The 14950-nt window shown below is 39.1% G+C and overlaps 1 protein-coding gene across 3 annotated transcripts in view; it reads left to right on the forward strand.

The window, feature by feature from the left end:
* SLC38A9 (solute carrier family 38 member 9) overlaps nt 1–14013 on the forward strand; it is a 57622-nt gene extending 43609 nt beyond the window's left edge. For 2 of the 3 annotated variants that reach the window (XM_025171284.2, XM_088152640.1), the window contains exons 15-16: nt 2180–2269; nt 5367–14013. In XM_025171284.2, coding sequence (XP_025027052.1) covers nt 2180–2269; nt 5367–5529 — 253 coding nt within the window. In that variant the 3' untranslated portion in view covers nt 5530–14013. Of the gene's footprint in view, nt 1–2179; nt 2270–3233; nt 3303–5366 lie in introns of all 3 variants that reach the window. The other variant, XM_088152641.1, reaches the window with a different exon arrangement.
* The last annotated feature ends 937 nt before the right edge of the window (nt 14014–14950 follow it).

The raw sequence follows: 14950 nt of genomic DNA on the forward strand, positions 1-14950 counted from the left end.
CATTATGGAAGTATGATTTGCTAGAGCAATAGAACGTGATATGAAAAGTCGCTCGTGGCATTTGGAACTTCTTGTGAGCTCACCTCTTCTATTTGATGTTTCTGCATCTTCAGAGTCTGTCAGCCCTCCAAGGTAGTCCAGACAGGAAACCACATTGACCACACTGCTTAGCGACGGAAATTCGGTCCCAGTTACTGTTGTTAGCCAAAGACTATCTGTATGTCATGAGCTCAGGGTTACATTAGCATAGGAAACTTTATTTGCATCAGTAGAGCCCATGTACTTCTCCAGGAGTCCAGTCCAGTCCAGTCTGAGAGTTAGATGTGAACCAAAAAAAATATAGCTTAGCTAATACATCAAGTTTAAACAAACCATTAATTGAGAGCAGGACGGGATTGGGAATTTAGTTATTTGTAGATTACAGGTGTTTAATAAATTGTCATATTATTTGCCCCATTCTTGAAAAAATAGAGTGAACACCATGGAAGGAAAGAATGTTCAGGTGTTTTTATTTTATACAATGAGTTCATACATCATACTACACCATGTTTAATAATTACATTATAGTGAATAAACACATTTATTTTAGGTTTGTACAATTTGCTAAGCCAAAGCCAAACCACGTTTATGACTATATTTCTTAAAACCTCAAGATGTGACTAATTTAGCAAAATATCATTTTTCATATTTATTGGACATCTCAGTGGACATTTAAGAAGGGTTACATGTCAACCTTTTTATGCTGGTCATATAATATATTTGAGGGACACTCACATATGATTTGGGCTTGCCCTATGCTTGTCCTGTTTTGGTCCAATATTCATATTACTGTTAAGAAAAATGCAGTGCAAAGCGGTTAATGGGATGTTAAATTATATACCCAAAAGGTGGAATGTTCTGATTTATGAGGAACTTTGGACTCACCAAGCTAACAAGATAATTTTGCACTGTTGGAAAGAAATCAGCACTCCAGGTTTAAAAAATCCTGGATTGCAGACATATGGTCATTCTGAGCTTTTGAATGGGCTTTATTGATGTAACGGCGGGAATCATTCTATGATTCTATATGGTGAAGGTGTAATTTGTTTGAAGGCCAAGTACCTTTATATATTTATTGTAATATGTGTGTGGTATATGTTACCTTTTGTGGGGGTGAGTGGTGATGGTGCCTTTTTTTCCTTTTAATTTTTTAATATAGCTTGTTTTGTATTTTGTTGTAGTTTTTCCTTGTTTTTTATATAATAGCAATATGGATAACTATATTTAAAAATATTTGGCCCAGTGTGTGAACCCGGCTTATAAGTCATAATGTCCAAGTTGTGTTTTGTGTCTGGTTTCTTTCCTTGTTTAAATATCAAGACATCCCATTTCTAAGTGTATCCCCTTCTCAGTTTACCAGAAGTTTCTGAATCTGTGTTTAAACAAGATGTAATGGCATGTTTGCATAAAGAGATAGGTCTTGTTCAGAATGTGTAAATTCTCAAAAGTTTATTTTTCTATTTGGAAAATTTAGAGGAGTACAAAACCCTTCCTGTTTACACTGTCTCCAAAGAGTTAGTTTGATGAAAATTGTTCTTAGGTGTGAGTCCTGCAAACTTAAACATTTGTTTAATCTATCAAAATGCTTTAAGATTTGCTTGTGTGTGTATTTATAATGTCATGATTTCCACTCCTCTGAAGATTCTTCTTCTGGTATTCATTAGTTTGATTGAGCAGCTCAGATCGTTCCTGGATCCAAAATGCTGTTTTTCAGGTGGGGATTGTGTTCTAGAGTATATATCTCTTCCATTTGGGGTGGCTGAATATGTGTTTGCGGGGGGGGGGGGAGAGAGAAAGAGAGAGAGATAGATGGGTGCACTTTTATGAACTTCTGCATGGCAAAAACAAAAGAGAACAAAACCCTGCAAAACTGAATTTTAGCTAGCTATATTGTTTTCAGAATAATTAACACTTTGTTTAAAAATTAGCGAAGTGTCCAGACATTCAAGATACCAGCTTAGGATCTGGCTGTTGGAAGAGTCACTAGATATCAAGCTCATTTCATCTAAAATTAATTGGCTTTAGTGGCTGAATCATAGAAATAGAAAGATTTTCACTACCTTACTGAAACTAATAAAAGGGATTGTTCTTACAGAAGGAACATGGAGTTACATGGCTTGGTTTTTCTCTTTTCTTACAGTTTTTTCCATGTGCTGATTTTGAACATTGTCATAGTAGGAACTGGAGTTGCAGTGGCCAGATTCTATCCAAATATAGGGGAAATCATAAGGTACCCTCGCATTATTAATTGACTGTTATGCTAAAATTGATGCAGGAAGATACCAACCACCATGTAAAATTTAAACAAAATAGTGGATGATTCTCATATCTGGATATGCATGCAGCAAAATAAAGTGGTAGAATTGTGAATTCAGCCTGAATTCACTTTTTAAAATGTTTTTCTACATGGAACAATCAACACAGTGCACATTCTATCCTTTTCTTAATCACTAGGTTTTTATTTATTTGTTTGCTTGTTTATTTATTTATTTTTGCAGAGAGAAATGTTCAAATTCAGATTCTTTCACACTCAGAAGCATTGAAAAATCAGAGTTACCCAAATGAAGCTACGGATGGGAGAGTTCATCCATCCTCTCCAAACAACATTTTATAATTCCTATCTAATTCTGCTGTATGTATAGATCAGGCTAGACATCTGGATGGCTACAGGGCGTAGGGGGAGAATCTGAGGTCATAGCTCCAGTGTGGCTCCCATAATGAAACAAGCAAAAGGGAAAAAGTAAACTTAACTAAAAATAAAGGAGAAAGAAATAAAATCCTGGTGGCCCCCATATATGTCATATACCTCTGACTCCATGCATCATTGGCAATTATGACAGAGGCTCTCTCTCCAAAAAAACCAAATGTTGCCCAACTCTGCTCTATGAGGTATCAAGAGTGAGCAGGCAGTTTCTTTCAAACCCTTCCGAAAGAGTTTCCATTACTCCAAGAAAGGGAGCCTTTGGATTCCAGGTTGCTAAGTTAGCAGCTCTATTAGTGGCCATGTTTCTAGGGAAGCTGGAAGTTATAGTTCAACAACTTCTGAAGTGCCGCAGCTTGCCTCTCTCTATCTGACCCCATTTACTTCTTGTCGTTCACAAAATATTTGTACTTAGCACATAAAGCAGACAGCTTTCTATTCTATTTAGAGGTGTTTGTCACCTTATCTTTCTTCCCTTTTTTTTTTCCTGGAGGCAAAAAAACAACAACTCCCATACCAAATAAAACAAATGAAGCCCCCGCTACCAGTCAAGTAGCTACTGGTAAGGGATTATTAAAAATGGCTGCATGATCTTCCCTTCAAATCAGCTTTCCTTTGCCATGATTTTCTTTTTCCTTGTCTTTGAGCAAACTCTATTACTAAAATTCCACGGCTTTAAAACTGCATTTTAGATCTGTGCCATGCGTGAATTTTTAACATTTTTATTCTAACATAAGCTCTTGTTAGTTTTTAAAAATTTTTTATAGTTTAAAAATTTTTTAAAACAGATCTTGAAAACCTTTATCATAAATATCTTCCGCATCCCCTTTTATTCTCTAAGCTCCCTCATGTTTTCCCCTTTCAATTTCAACTTCATCTAAAATTCTCAGTTCTCCATGTGAAAAATCTTGAATCCTGTTTCTTTTCAAGTATCTCCTGGACCAACTACACACCCAATCCAGCTGCCCACTCCCACCCATTCGTTCTTTCGTGAGTAACAGAAACAAAGAACAAATGAATTTAAATAACAAGCCTTTGCTAGGCAATTTTGTGCAGTCATCCGAATGCACAAAGGAATGTTTGTGACTGGTTCCTTTTCTCTCTTCAAAAGGAGTACTCTGCTGTGAACCCATCTGGTGTTCTTTATAGAAATATGAAGGACCATTTTCAAAACAAGGAGGAAGATATTTTCTCTGGCCCTTCACATTAGAAGCAAGCTGCAGTCTCACAGCCTCTGATGTCCAACTTTTGTGATTGCTCCTCCCACCCAAGAAATATTATAAGAATGACTGTGAAGTCATTTGAACGCTACGTAAATGCTATTGATTAATGCAGCATACTGTGATGTTGGAGAGAACTATTGCAGTGGGGGCCCTAGTGGGCTGTATTTACTTGTTATTGAATTAAAGGGTGAAAAAATTATTTTCTCCAATTAAATATGATAATTGTTGCATCAGATGTCCTCTGTGTGCCTAAAACTTGCATATGTCCAGCAGCATTTTCCACAGTTCCCTTCCCTTGGCCATGTCACAGCCTATTTTTTGCAAAACACAAGAACAGTGCTCCCATTTTGTCTTACAATAGAACAATCTTCTTGACCTGAATATAATCTTTACTAGTACATGCAGAAACTCTACGGAGTCAAGCAAAATTTGCAAAGGTCTATTGTCAATTTATGATTAATAACCTTTATTAAATAATCAAATACAGTGGTACCTCGGGTTACGAACGCCTCTGCTAATGAACTTTTCGGGTTGTGACCAGCTCCGGACGCAAAAAATTACCTCGGGTTATGAACCGGATCCGTGGCCATTTTCCGCTGTGACACGTGGTCCGCGGCCGTTTTTCCGCCCGTTCCACGTGGTCCGCGGCCGTTTTTCCGCCCCTGCCGCGTGGTCCGCGGCCGTTTTTCCGCCCCTGCCGCGTGGTCCGCGGCCGTTTTTCCACCCTGCCGCGTGGTCCACGGCCGTTTTTCCGCCCCTGATGCGTGGTCCACGGACGCTGGAACGGATTAACGGTAATTACATTGAACCTTATGGGAAAATTTGCTTCGGGGTACGACCAATTCGGGGTGCAACCAGAGTCACGGAACGAATTAAATTCGCCACCCGAGGTACCACTATATAAGAATGTGAGGGGTGGGGAAAAGAATCTGACCATAAAGAACAGAAATATTTATAGCAATATCATTTGTGGCCTTCTTTTGTTGTGGGGTGATTCTGGCGTCTATCATGCAGTAACATTTTTAAGGTTGTAATGAAGCACGTTGAAATAATTGCTTTGGTCTGCCCATGTACTAACCCATAGTTTGCTTAACATTGGGCAAGATTTGTCTTGATAACTAGTACATCATTTTTTAATAGTAAATATTAATCAACCAACCAACCACATTATGGCTGTCTTCATACAACATGCTGATCCATGGTTAGCGTAATTATGATCACTGAGTTAACCCAATTTTCTGGACTTGCTCAGCATCCTGAACCACACTACCTGTGACTGCACTTTCTGGATAAAATGTTGTTGGCTGGTTGGTTTGTTGTGTATGAGACTTCTCACTGAAGAGACATGTAGAGATTGTACCATGAAAAAAAATAAGATACAACCTTTTGTTGTTTTCTTCCAGATATTCTGGAGCAACTTGCGGCCTGGCCTTTGTATTTATGTACCCATCCATCATCTACATCAAGTTTTTGCATCAGGAAAATCAGCTGACATGGTTTGCACTACTCAGCCATCTTTTGATAATTCTTCTAGGAGGGGCAAATCTGATGGCACAGTTTATTTGAAAATCAATCCTAAATTAGACTTCTTTCTTTGCAAGGGGTGCAGGAAATACCAAAAAGTTACCGTGAACAGTTTTGTAAAAGTCATGCAGCAGTAGATCTGTAGATTGCCATCCTTCAGTCTTAGCTTGTTCCAGAGAAAAACTGGCCTTCAAAAAAGCAACAACAACAAACACCCTTTTTTCAAAAAATGGAGGCTGCATCTTGGAACATGAAGCCCCAAAGCAAATGGAAGAAGCTGAGTGAATTTCTGATGCAACTTCAAGCAGAAATGGAAATTATTTGGGAATTATTAAGCTCTTTTTATAATTATTTCTTTTTTCTATGTGGAAAAAGCCATCTAAGAAATATTACATAGAACAAAAATGTCATCCGTAGGGGAATAAACAAGGGACTTTATTGAACTAGAAAACTATATATTGTTACGGTTAAGAAGTGTTTTGGATTCTTTTACCACTGAAATGAAGCACATATTAAATTGTGGAATGTTGCTAATGTTAAGCTATATCTTTTGTGATATCCCTTAGAACCATGCTGCTTGTCTACAATATCTGGATTGAGAGAGAGATTTTCTTACATGTCCTGGCACAAAGAGAAGGAGAAGGCATGTTTTGTCCATCTTCCTTCGGCTGGGCATGGAAGCTCTAGAATTAATATGAAACGTATCTACTATGTTTGTATTTTGCAGAGCAGTTTGAGATGTCCCCCTTTAAATCTCAAAACTCATGAATAATTGTACAGCGCGCTCAAAATGTTGATGTGCATTACAGTACAGTACTAGCTCTCTCCACCATCACCCTCCCCCCAAAGTGTGGTTATGAAACCTTACATATCTTTTCTGGTTCATTTCAAATTACAGCTTTGACTCAAACCTGGGATGAGCAAACCTATGCTTATCTTATGCTGACGCTGGAGGTGTGTTACTCCCTCAGCACCATGGCTATTAAATCCCATACTTTGTGGATTGGTAGCTTTTTATGCTCGAAAGAGCTACATCTGGCACTGAATCAGCACCTTGTGGGCATACACACACTCAATGCATCTCCCTGCCTCTCAGCCTTCTGAGGCTTGCAATTTCCCCAAAGCTATTAAGAGAATCATTAGGAATGTGGGAAAAGCCTTGCCATTTTTCTCTCCAACTTGACTATTCCACTTCATATCACTGGTACTTTCTGGCCAACGACAGAGAGAAGCCAACAATCCTAAACAGGTTCGCTTAGAATTGGGGGAAGCTCCCTCCTCCCCCTAGTGATCTTGCTAAAGATCTCTGATTTCCCACTTCCCTTAGCCAGTGGACCATCTCTTAGGAATGGGGTACCAACTATCTGTCTCCAGTGCTTATCTAACAACTGATTGATTGGGAAGGAAGTAAATCAGACTCCTCGTACCACTGGTTGACCACCTGTACTATATGTGATCAGGGAGAGAAATGGTAAATATGAAAACATATGAAAATACTGGGAACGCCTTGGATGTAGACTTGGAAATACCACTGCAATTCATTGACTGGGAGACTGTGCCTGTATTATTATAAGCAGGATTCTCATGTGCATCAGCAAGATGCATTGGCACAACACCCAGGACTTTCATCATAGTCAACACATAGGTCCTTCCTGCTTATTTCCCCCAGGCACTCCCTCTCTGTGCTTATTCTCTGGCATGAGTACTACCACATCTGTATTACAAAACACTGTGAGGGCTCCTTCAGAGCTGTTCTTGCAGAGCAGTCAGCTGAGGAGGCAGACCATGCTGGAGAGTCAACCATAGGCACAATGACATAGTTGCTTGAGGGGGAGCTTGGCCCCAATTCACCACCACTCATCCTGGGTCTGCCACCCAGACAGTTTGCTTCCTTGTAGGACCTGTGCTGTGCATGTCAGGGCAGGATCAAAGGAGAAAAAGCTCTCTCCCATGCTTTTTTTTTCTTCTTCTTTAAAAAAGCTTCTGTTGGAAGAAGCCTTGTCCATTTCCATAAGTTTTGTCCTGGTGTAATGCTTTGAGGATCAGCATATCAGTCCTCTAGACTGAATGCTAATGAGATTTATTTTATAAGAGCTGGACTTTAGAAGGTGTACTCAACTTGGACAGTTGTACGTGATGGTATCTCAGTTTGCGTCTTTGATTTCTCAGTCTGGAAATGTGCCTTCAGGAGTCAATCACTGAAGTCTAGGACTTTACTGAGTAGCTTTATTCTTCCATCACCAAGGAATCCTTCAAGTGGAGCAGAGAACGAATTAGTGTGATTGATGCATTTCCTGGTGTAATTCCTCATTTCATCTAGTATTTTTATATAGTGCCAGCGCATGGAGACAAGCAGTCTAATGCCACTGGCACATGCTTCCTGGGGTTGCTTTACTGTCTCATTGTGAAATGTGGCTTGACATGAAAAGAATGTGGGGAACTGTGAAGAAGAAAGAGAAGTGTTATTTTAATGTTTCTGTTTTCATTTTAAATGCATGTAGGAAACAATTATCTGTACCCACTGCTCTGAGGGTTACAAAGGTGAAGGTATCTGACTGATAGCTTGTACTCTGTAATTGTTGGAATTGCATTTCTGTATACATATCTTTTGAGAATTTTGATTAAGCTGCAGAAAGTAGTAATGGGGCCATAACTGTGATGAGTACATTTAAGTCTCAGTATAATTGGGACACACCCTGATAGAACTGGTGAGATTTCACACATTGTGGAACAGGCTCTTCAAACTTCCAGTTTCAGTTAGTAACTATGCCACAATCAATTTTGCACGATAACCATTGTTGTCTTCAAGTCTTGCTTTTGTTTCCTTTCAAAAATCCTAACTTATTATAGTACAATTGGAGCTTGAGTATCTAAAAAACTATTTCTTCGGACTAATTAAGGAGAAATCTCTCACTTCTTTTTCCAACCTGGTGCCTTCCACTTGTAAATCTCCAGTTCTCACCAGACTCAGCTACTAGGAAGGCTGACTTAAAAATAGCAGAAGCGGTAATTCCAACCTTCTAGAGGGAAATTGGTTAGGAAATGTGAAATGCATTTCTGATTTGATTTTGGCCTATAATTTATGAAGGAGCTAAATATTCTCCATCCTAAATTAATTGTGGGATTACCAGATTAGTTAATAGTACTTTGAATACATGCATCAATTGTATATTCTTTAGCACTACCAACTTTCTCTTTTTGTTCTATCCTATCTGTCCTGTGAGAAGAACAACTTGAATTTAAGTGGAAACATAATGGTTACATGTGTATGTTTGTGTATGCATACATGCATACACACACATGAATATACACACATATGCACATATCTTGCTCCTCTTCTTACAGTGTTCTGTTTTATGCCATCTAGCTTAAGTGACTTCTATGCAAGCATCTAGCAGGGTTTAAGACTGGACAATAAAATGGACAATTGGTACATTCTACTAAGTGAAACTTGATAGGGTCTTGTATGTACTCTCTTCCTTTATGCCCCAACACCTAGAGATCAAAGGAAGGGGTGAAATATGAATATCAGAAATAAGCAGAACACTTTGTTTTTACAGGGAAAAATCAGTAGGTTCTGATACATCTTGGAAGCAGCTGATACTCTGCTACAAGAGTACATATCTTGGGTCCTGTACTGTACTACTTTCTCCAACATACTTTTGAAAAGAAATTATATAAAGTGATTCAGGACTTTGTTGGTTAGACTTCTCTAACAACCAACAGGAGCTGAAACAGTCCTAGGAATGAGTTTCTGTGAGCGCAGATTCCTAAAAATTAGAATGACAAGAATTCCAGTGAGTACTTTTACTTTGAATTGAAAAATCTCTATATAGGCAATTCAATTAGAGTCTTGTTTTCTTTCTTGTGCTCTTTTGATGCAAGGGAGAGAATGCTGATGTCTTTTGAAAAGCAGGGTCACCTTGCACCTGCAGGTTGTTTTGAAAACAGCTGCTAAGCTCATCACTGTGTGAGCTAGCCCTTTTCAGCATCTGTCAGTCATCAGGATAACTCCAAAAACTGAGCAGACTGGGCTCAAATTTGCCATGAAGGGGGAATCCAGCAAAAGAAAGATTGAGTCTGAAAATGGTCTGGATCAGACCAGGGGCTGCAATGAAAATGTCCCCATTGTATTCCTATGGGAGAGGTAGTTGAGCAGGGGCTCAGAACATTGCTGACTCCTCCATTGTATCCTACCCTCTTATTTTACATTTACATGACCCAGAGCAGAGCTCTGCTATTAAAGAGCTGGAAATAATGCTCTGCCTGCTTTTCCTGCTTGGTCTGCCTGAATGTCTAGTAGCTGCCTTCACACCTGGAAACAAGCAGAAAAACTGGAGCATTAGCAAGCTGTTTGAAATACTGTGGGTGCACTGAGAAGGAGGTGGACTAGATGCCTCCTATCTTCCAGTTTAATATCTGGATTTACACATTGCACTATCCCATGGTTTGTGGTCACCACAGTTCACCAGGCTGTATTGCCTGGTTCATTCACAATGCTAAACTATTTGGTTTATCAACCACTATGCCTGGGTTCATACATTGTGCTGAGTCAAAAAGAAGCAAACTGTATTATGGTTTATCATTAAGTGTGAACCTAACATATGATTCTATTTGTTCTCTAGGGCAAGATTCATACAATGTGCTAAACCATTTTGTAGGGTTTTTTTTAATTTACACAGTGTGAACCTAGCCACTGTGGACTGTAAATTACGGTTTAACATGTAATGGCATGCCAGCTAACAGGTGTATTCTGTTATCACAATGAATGAACTATTCTGGCTGAATTCACAAATCTACTTTCTCTTGATGAAGCAACACAGTTCATATACCAGCTAACTCTGTAGTAACATGTCATATTGTTTGTTTTGCTTTAAATTATTGCCCTGCCTTTAAATAGAGTACTATATAAAGTAATAGACTTCTTGCACTACAAACATAATTCTTGGAATGTTCACATAGTATATGGAAACTTACATGCAAATGTCTGTTAACTAAGGTTACTTTGGAATTGTAAAAACAAACAATAAGAATAGACTCCAGATAGATAAGATATTTTTAGTATAAATCATGCTGGGTATATTTAGGAAAATGATAGTGACTGGAAAGTTTTTTGGCATACATCTCCTGCTACTTGCCTTTTCAAAAACATTTAAAATGGTAATAATGAAATAGAACATGTCACAATGATTATTTATATCTTTAGGTTATTTCTTAGCTATGCAAAGAAATTTCCATGCACACAGTGGCCTCTTACACAGTTCATCCTAGGAGAACTTGGAACTTGCTATTAAGATTTAAGTAACATTGCTAGCTATTTTTTTTTTGACATATTTTATGCAGTTTCTCCTTTTTCCTTCATCAAATTGGGAAGGGGATTTCTGCCAGCAAGAAGCTATTTGAGCCTCATCATAATCCTCTCCAACTGGCACATCTTTGAGTGTCTTGTATTGTCAATACAGGAGTGAGAAACACCAGTATCTAACATTGTCTTTATTTAGAAGAATACCTGTGAGTCCCACTTGGGTCCCATAGCCATTGTTATCCTATTGAGGGGATGTATATCTACAACCCTACAGTGCTTTATTGCCATGCCATGCCATGCCATGCCATGCCATATATATATAGTGCCTTTGAGTCAGTTTTTGACTCCTGGAGACTGCATGGACCAGTCCCTGCAGTTTTCATGGAAACTTCTTCAAACCATTTCAGAAGTGGTTTGCCACTGTCTGCTTTCTAGGCCTGAGAGAGAGGGACTGGCCAAGGTCACCCAGCTGGCTTCGTGCCTAAGGCAGGACTAGAACCCACAGCCTCCTGGTTTCTAGCCTGGTGCCTTAATCACTATACCAAACTGAGTCTCATACCATACCACACCACACTTAATTTATGGTCAGAGGCCTTAAAAATGCTTTGTTCACAAAGGTGCATTTGGAACCCAAATAAACTTGCCACTTGTTGCCATCTGGGGAGATATATATATATATAGTTATATACAACACAGATAAAACAAGGCAAAAAAAAGTGTCATATCTCAATCTTCCTTGCACAACCCACTGAGGCACATGTTCATAGCTCTTCTCCTTGCAATGCTCTGTGGCTTTCAAACAGCTTGAAAATAGGCATCTTGAGATTGCTGGAAATGCAGTCTTCTTCAATGGTCAGGAGTTTATGCAGGGAACACGCGCACCCCTTTCAGTGAGTTACCAACACTTCTGGGATCTTGTACGTGAGATTGAAACAGTAAATGACACACAGCACAGAAAGAATTCTTTGTTAACTTCCTGGCTTTATCAATTACAATATAGCAAGGCTTTGCTTAAGCACACATGCACAACTTTTCACTTCCATATACTCGACAAACTCATCAAAAAAAATCTGAAGGGAGCAGAGAAGACAAAACATCCAGATAGTTGTGTGCACATGGGGTATCTTCCATCATGGTACCCCCCTTTTCTTTCTTTTTTTAATTTTTACAGCAGTCCTTTTACTCTCCAGCTTAGCTATGCTATCACTGGTTGCTATTGTTGGGTTAGGTAGGTTTTGGCTCTTGAGGTCCAATTTTCATCTGGTGACTGGCTTCTGATGTGGTCTAGTTTCAACCTGGCTCACTCACTGCTCTTTGCACATTAAAGGGTGCATCCCTTACATTGTTTTGGTTATTGTTTTTCTCAGGTCGTTGCCTGTATACTGCACTACTACATTTAGATGGAGTCCATAAATGTTCAGCAAAAGAATAAATTGTCTCTTGACCCTATTCAAGATGAGAACTGGATTACAGTACCTGGCACTTCATTCTTTGCTTTCTGTACTGTTTTCCTCTGGAAAAAGTTGATGTGCAGCTGCTAGTTATAGGCATATATCTTAACATCCTAATTGGACTTTGTAATACACATACATAAGGCTCCTTTTGAAGTCTGTTTGGAAGCTCCAGCTGAATTAAAATGCTGCAGACCAATAATTCACAATGGTTGCTTCAAGGAGTCATGCCACTCCCCTGATACAACAGTTCCAGTGGAGGAATTTGTCAAAGTGCTGGGTATGATTTACAAAATCCTACGCTGCTTGGGATCAGACTACTTTCCATGCTGGGGTGCTTCAGAAAAGCCTTTTTCTTTGCTTCAGAGGCAGGGTTGGTAGAGGCAAAAAATGAGAGAGGTGGTGTCTTCTAGGTTCAAAAGTTCGTTGTGAGTGGAGGCCAACATAGCCTTACTTTTGTGGTCCTCCTGTTGGCAGAGAAATTTTGTGGTCTTCCTATTTGCAAAGGCTTCTGGTGCTTGAGCAGTTTTGTTACCAACTTTAGTATTAATCTGATGGGTTGTTTTTTTTTTAGCTATTTGTGGATTTTTAAGTGCTTTTAATTTGAGTCATGAGGCTTTTGTGTTTTTGTTGATTTTTGTTGGCTTTGCATCTTATAGCTTTAATTCCTTTCAGCACCACTTTTTAAATAAAAGGTGAGGCTTTATGTGTGCGTATGTTAGATTTATACCTTGTGTTTCTACTAGGAACTCACCACTTGCACCATGCTATAAGAGCTCGTAACTTTGATCTTATCTACTCATAAAGGTATAATAAAGCTTATATGACTTTGAGCCATTCACACATCATGCTAAGCCATGATGTGATTTGTTTCATTCTAACTAATTGTGTTGTGTGAATCCACGTTTTTTCTTTTGTTAGGATACCACAATTTACAGCTTAGTGTCTTGTGTGAACTCCTGGCTTGTGCAACAAACAATGGCTGTGACATATGAATCCAGTCAAAAGCTGGCAAATGGCAGGCCGTGGAGACTCACAATTCAGGGACTGAATAGAATACAGATGCCTTTGATCTTCGTTAGCATTTAGCTTTTTACACAATCTAGCCAAAATTGCCTAGATTGTCAACTGGCAGTTTTAAAAAAAAACAACTCCTGTGGGTTTTGTTTCACAACAATTTGAATTTTTAAAATATATATATAAAAAATTAATTCTTGGCATGAAGTCATTTCAAATGAGTACACGCTTAAAGCACTTTGCATAAGTGCATGAATAGCAGGACTTTGGAACTGTGCAAAAAATTACAAACTAATCAGTATTTCTAAGAATACTACTAATCTCTTCTCAACCCCCCCCCCCACGTTTGATATGCTTCGTCTCTTCTTTTTTCAGCAGCAACAGTATATGAATAGGTCATTATGTCACCCCCGTTTCATTTTTATCAGCTTCAGACATTCAGAGAGAGGGAGCGGGTGATTCTCTATAATATACGACATGCTGCTTCTGTCAACTGAAGATGCATCATCCGAAGTCAGCACAAAGTACTGCAAGCCTTGGAAGCAATATTAGGAGGCCAAGGACCATCTGGACAAAAGACTGATTCTGCTTCCAAGAGCCACAGATGTGGTGCCTGGTATGCAGATGGATTGGGACGTGTTATTGAATATTTATCTTGTCACAGAAAAGTTCCAAAGCACTAGAAGCACTCAGGGTCATTATGAGGATTTGGAAAAATTGCCGGAATACTGTATTTGAATTGCACAAGACAAAAAGGAAATAAACTATTTTTTTGATATTCAGTCTCATGCACACACACACATATACTACCGCGCTACTTAAAAGTTTGGCTTTTCTGGAAATCAGTCCTGTGAAGTCAAAATACTTACTGCGTTCATTGTTGTTACAGCTAAACACAGAGGACACAATCCAGTCAAGTTTCAAATGCCTTGGTTGCAAACCTAAGTATACCCATTGGTTGGGTTGCACATTATACTTGTTTAACCACAGCTTCTATCACAACTGGCTGGGCTCGCACTTAGCTGTACACTTTCAGTTGGTTGTGTTGAGCAGGCCGGATGGGAACTGGAGTTCAGCAACCTGGAGAATCACAGATCGCCAGTCCTTCTTTATTCCTACTGCTAGCTCCTCCTGACCAGGTAATACTACAAGAGAGTCTTCTACCTCAGTAGAAGCTTCCTTGAACAACAAATTCTAAAAGAAGCTTTGATATTCTTGTGGTTTTGATCTGGCTTGTCAGACCTGACTCCTGGTTCTTGATTCTAGAGCAGTGTTTCTCACTCTTGGCAACTTTAAGATGGGTGGACTTCAACTCCCAGAATCCCCCAGTCAGCATGCTGAAGTCCACCCATCTTAAAGTTGCCAAGGTTGAGAAACGCTGTTCTAGAGTGCTGACTTGCGTCAGATTGCGTTCACATTTCAGGCTTCACACATGTCTGATCTTGCTCAAACATACAGCTTCAGATTATGATTGGACAACCATCCTGGGTCACAAATTATCTCAAGTGCTCTGAGTGGCTTAATGCTTTTAAAATACCTCAATGTGTTAGAGAAGGCTGCTATTTTAATTACAAGGAGTGCAATCCCAGATGCATTTACCTGATGAAAGTAAACTTCAGAGAATATAGCATTCAGTACAGGTCACAATGACAGGTAGATGTGGAAAGCTGCTATTTTGAGGGAGCTATTT

Source organism: Python bivittatus, unplaced genomic scaffold (genome assembly GCF_059951505.1).
Source record: "Python bivittatus isolate LINGU-HERP-01145 unplaced genomic scaffold, Pbiv_v1 ctg000570_np1212, whole genome shotgun sequence".
In the NCBI taxonomy this organism is placed as follows: domain Eukaryota; kingdom Metazoa; phylum Chordata; class Lepidosauria; order Squamata; family Pythonidae; genus Python; species Python bivittatus.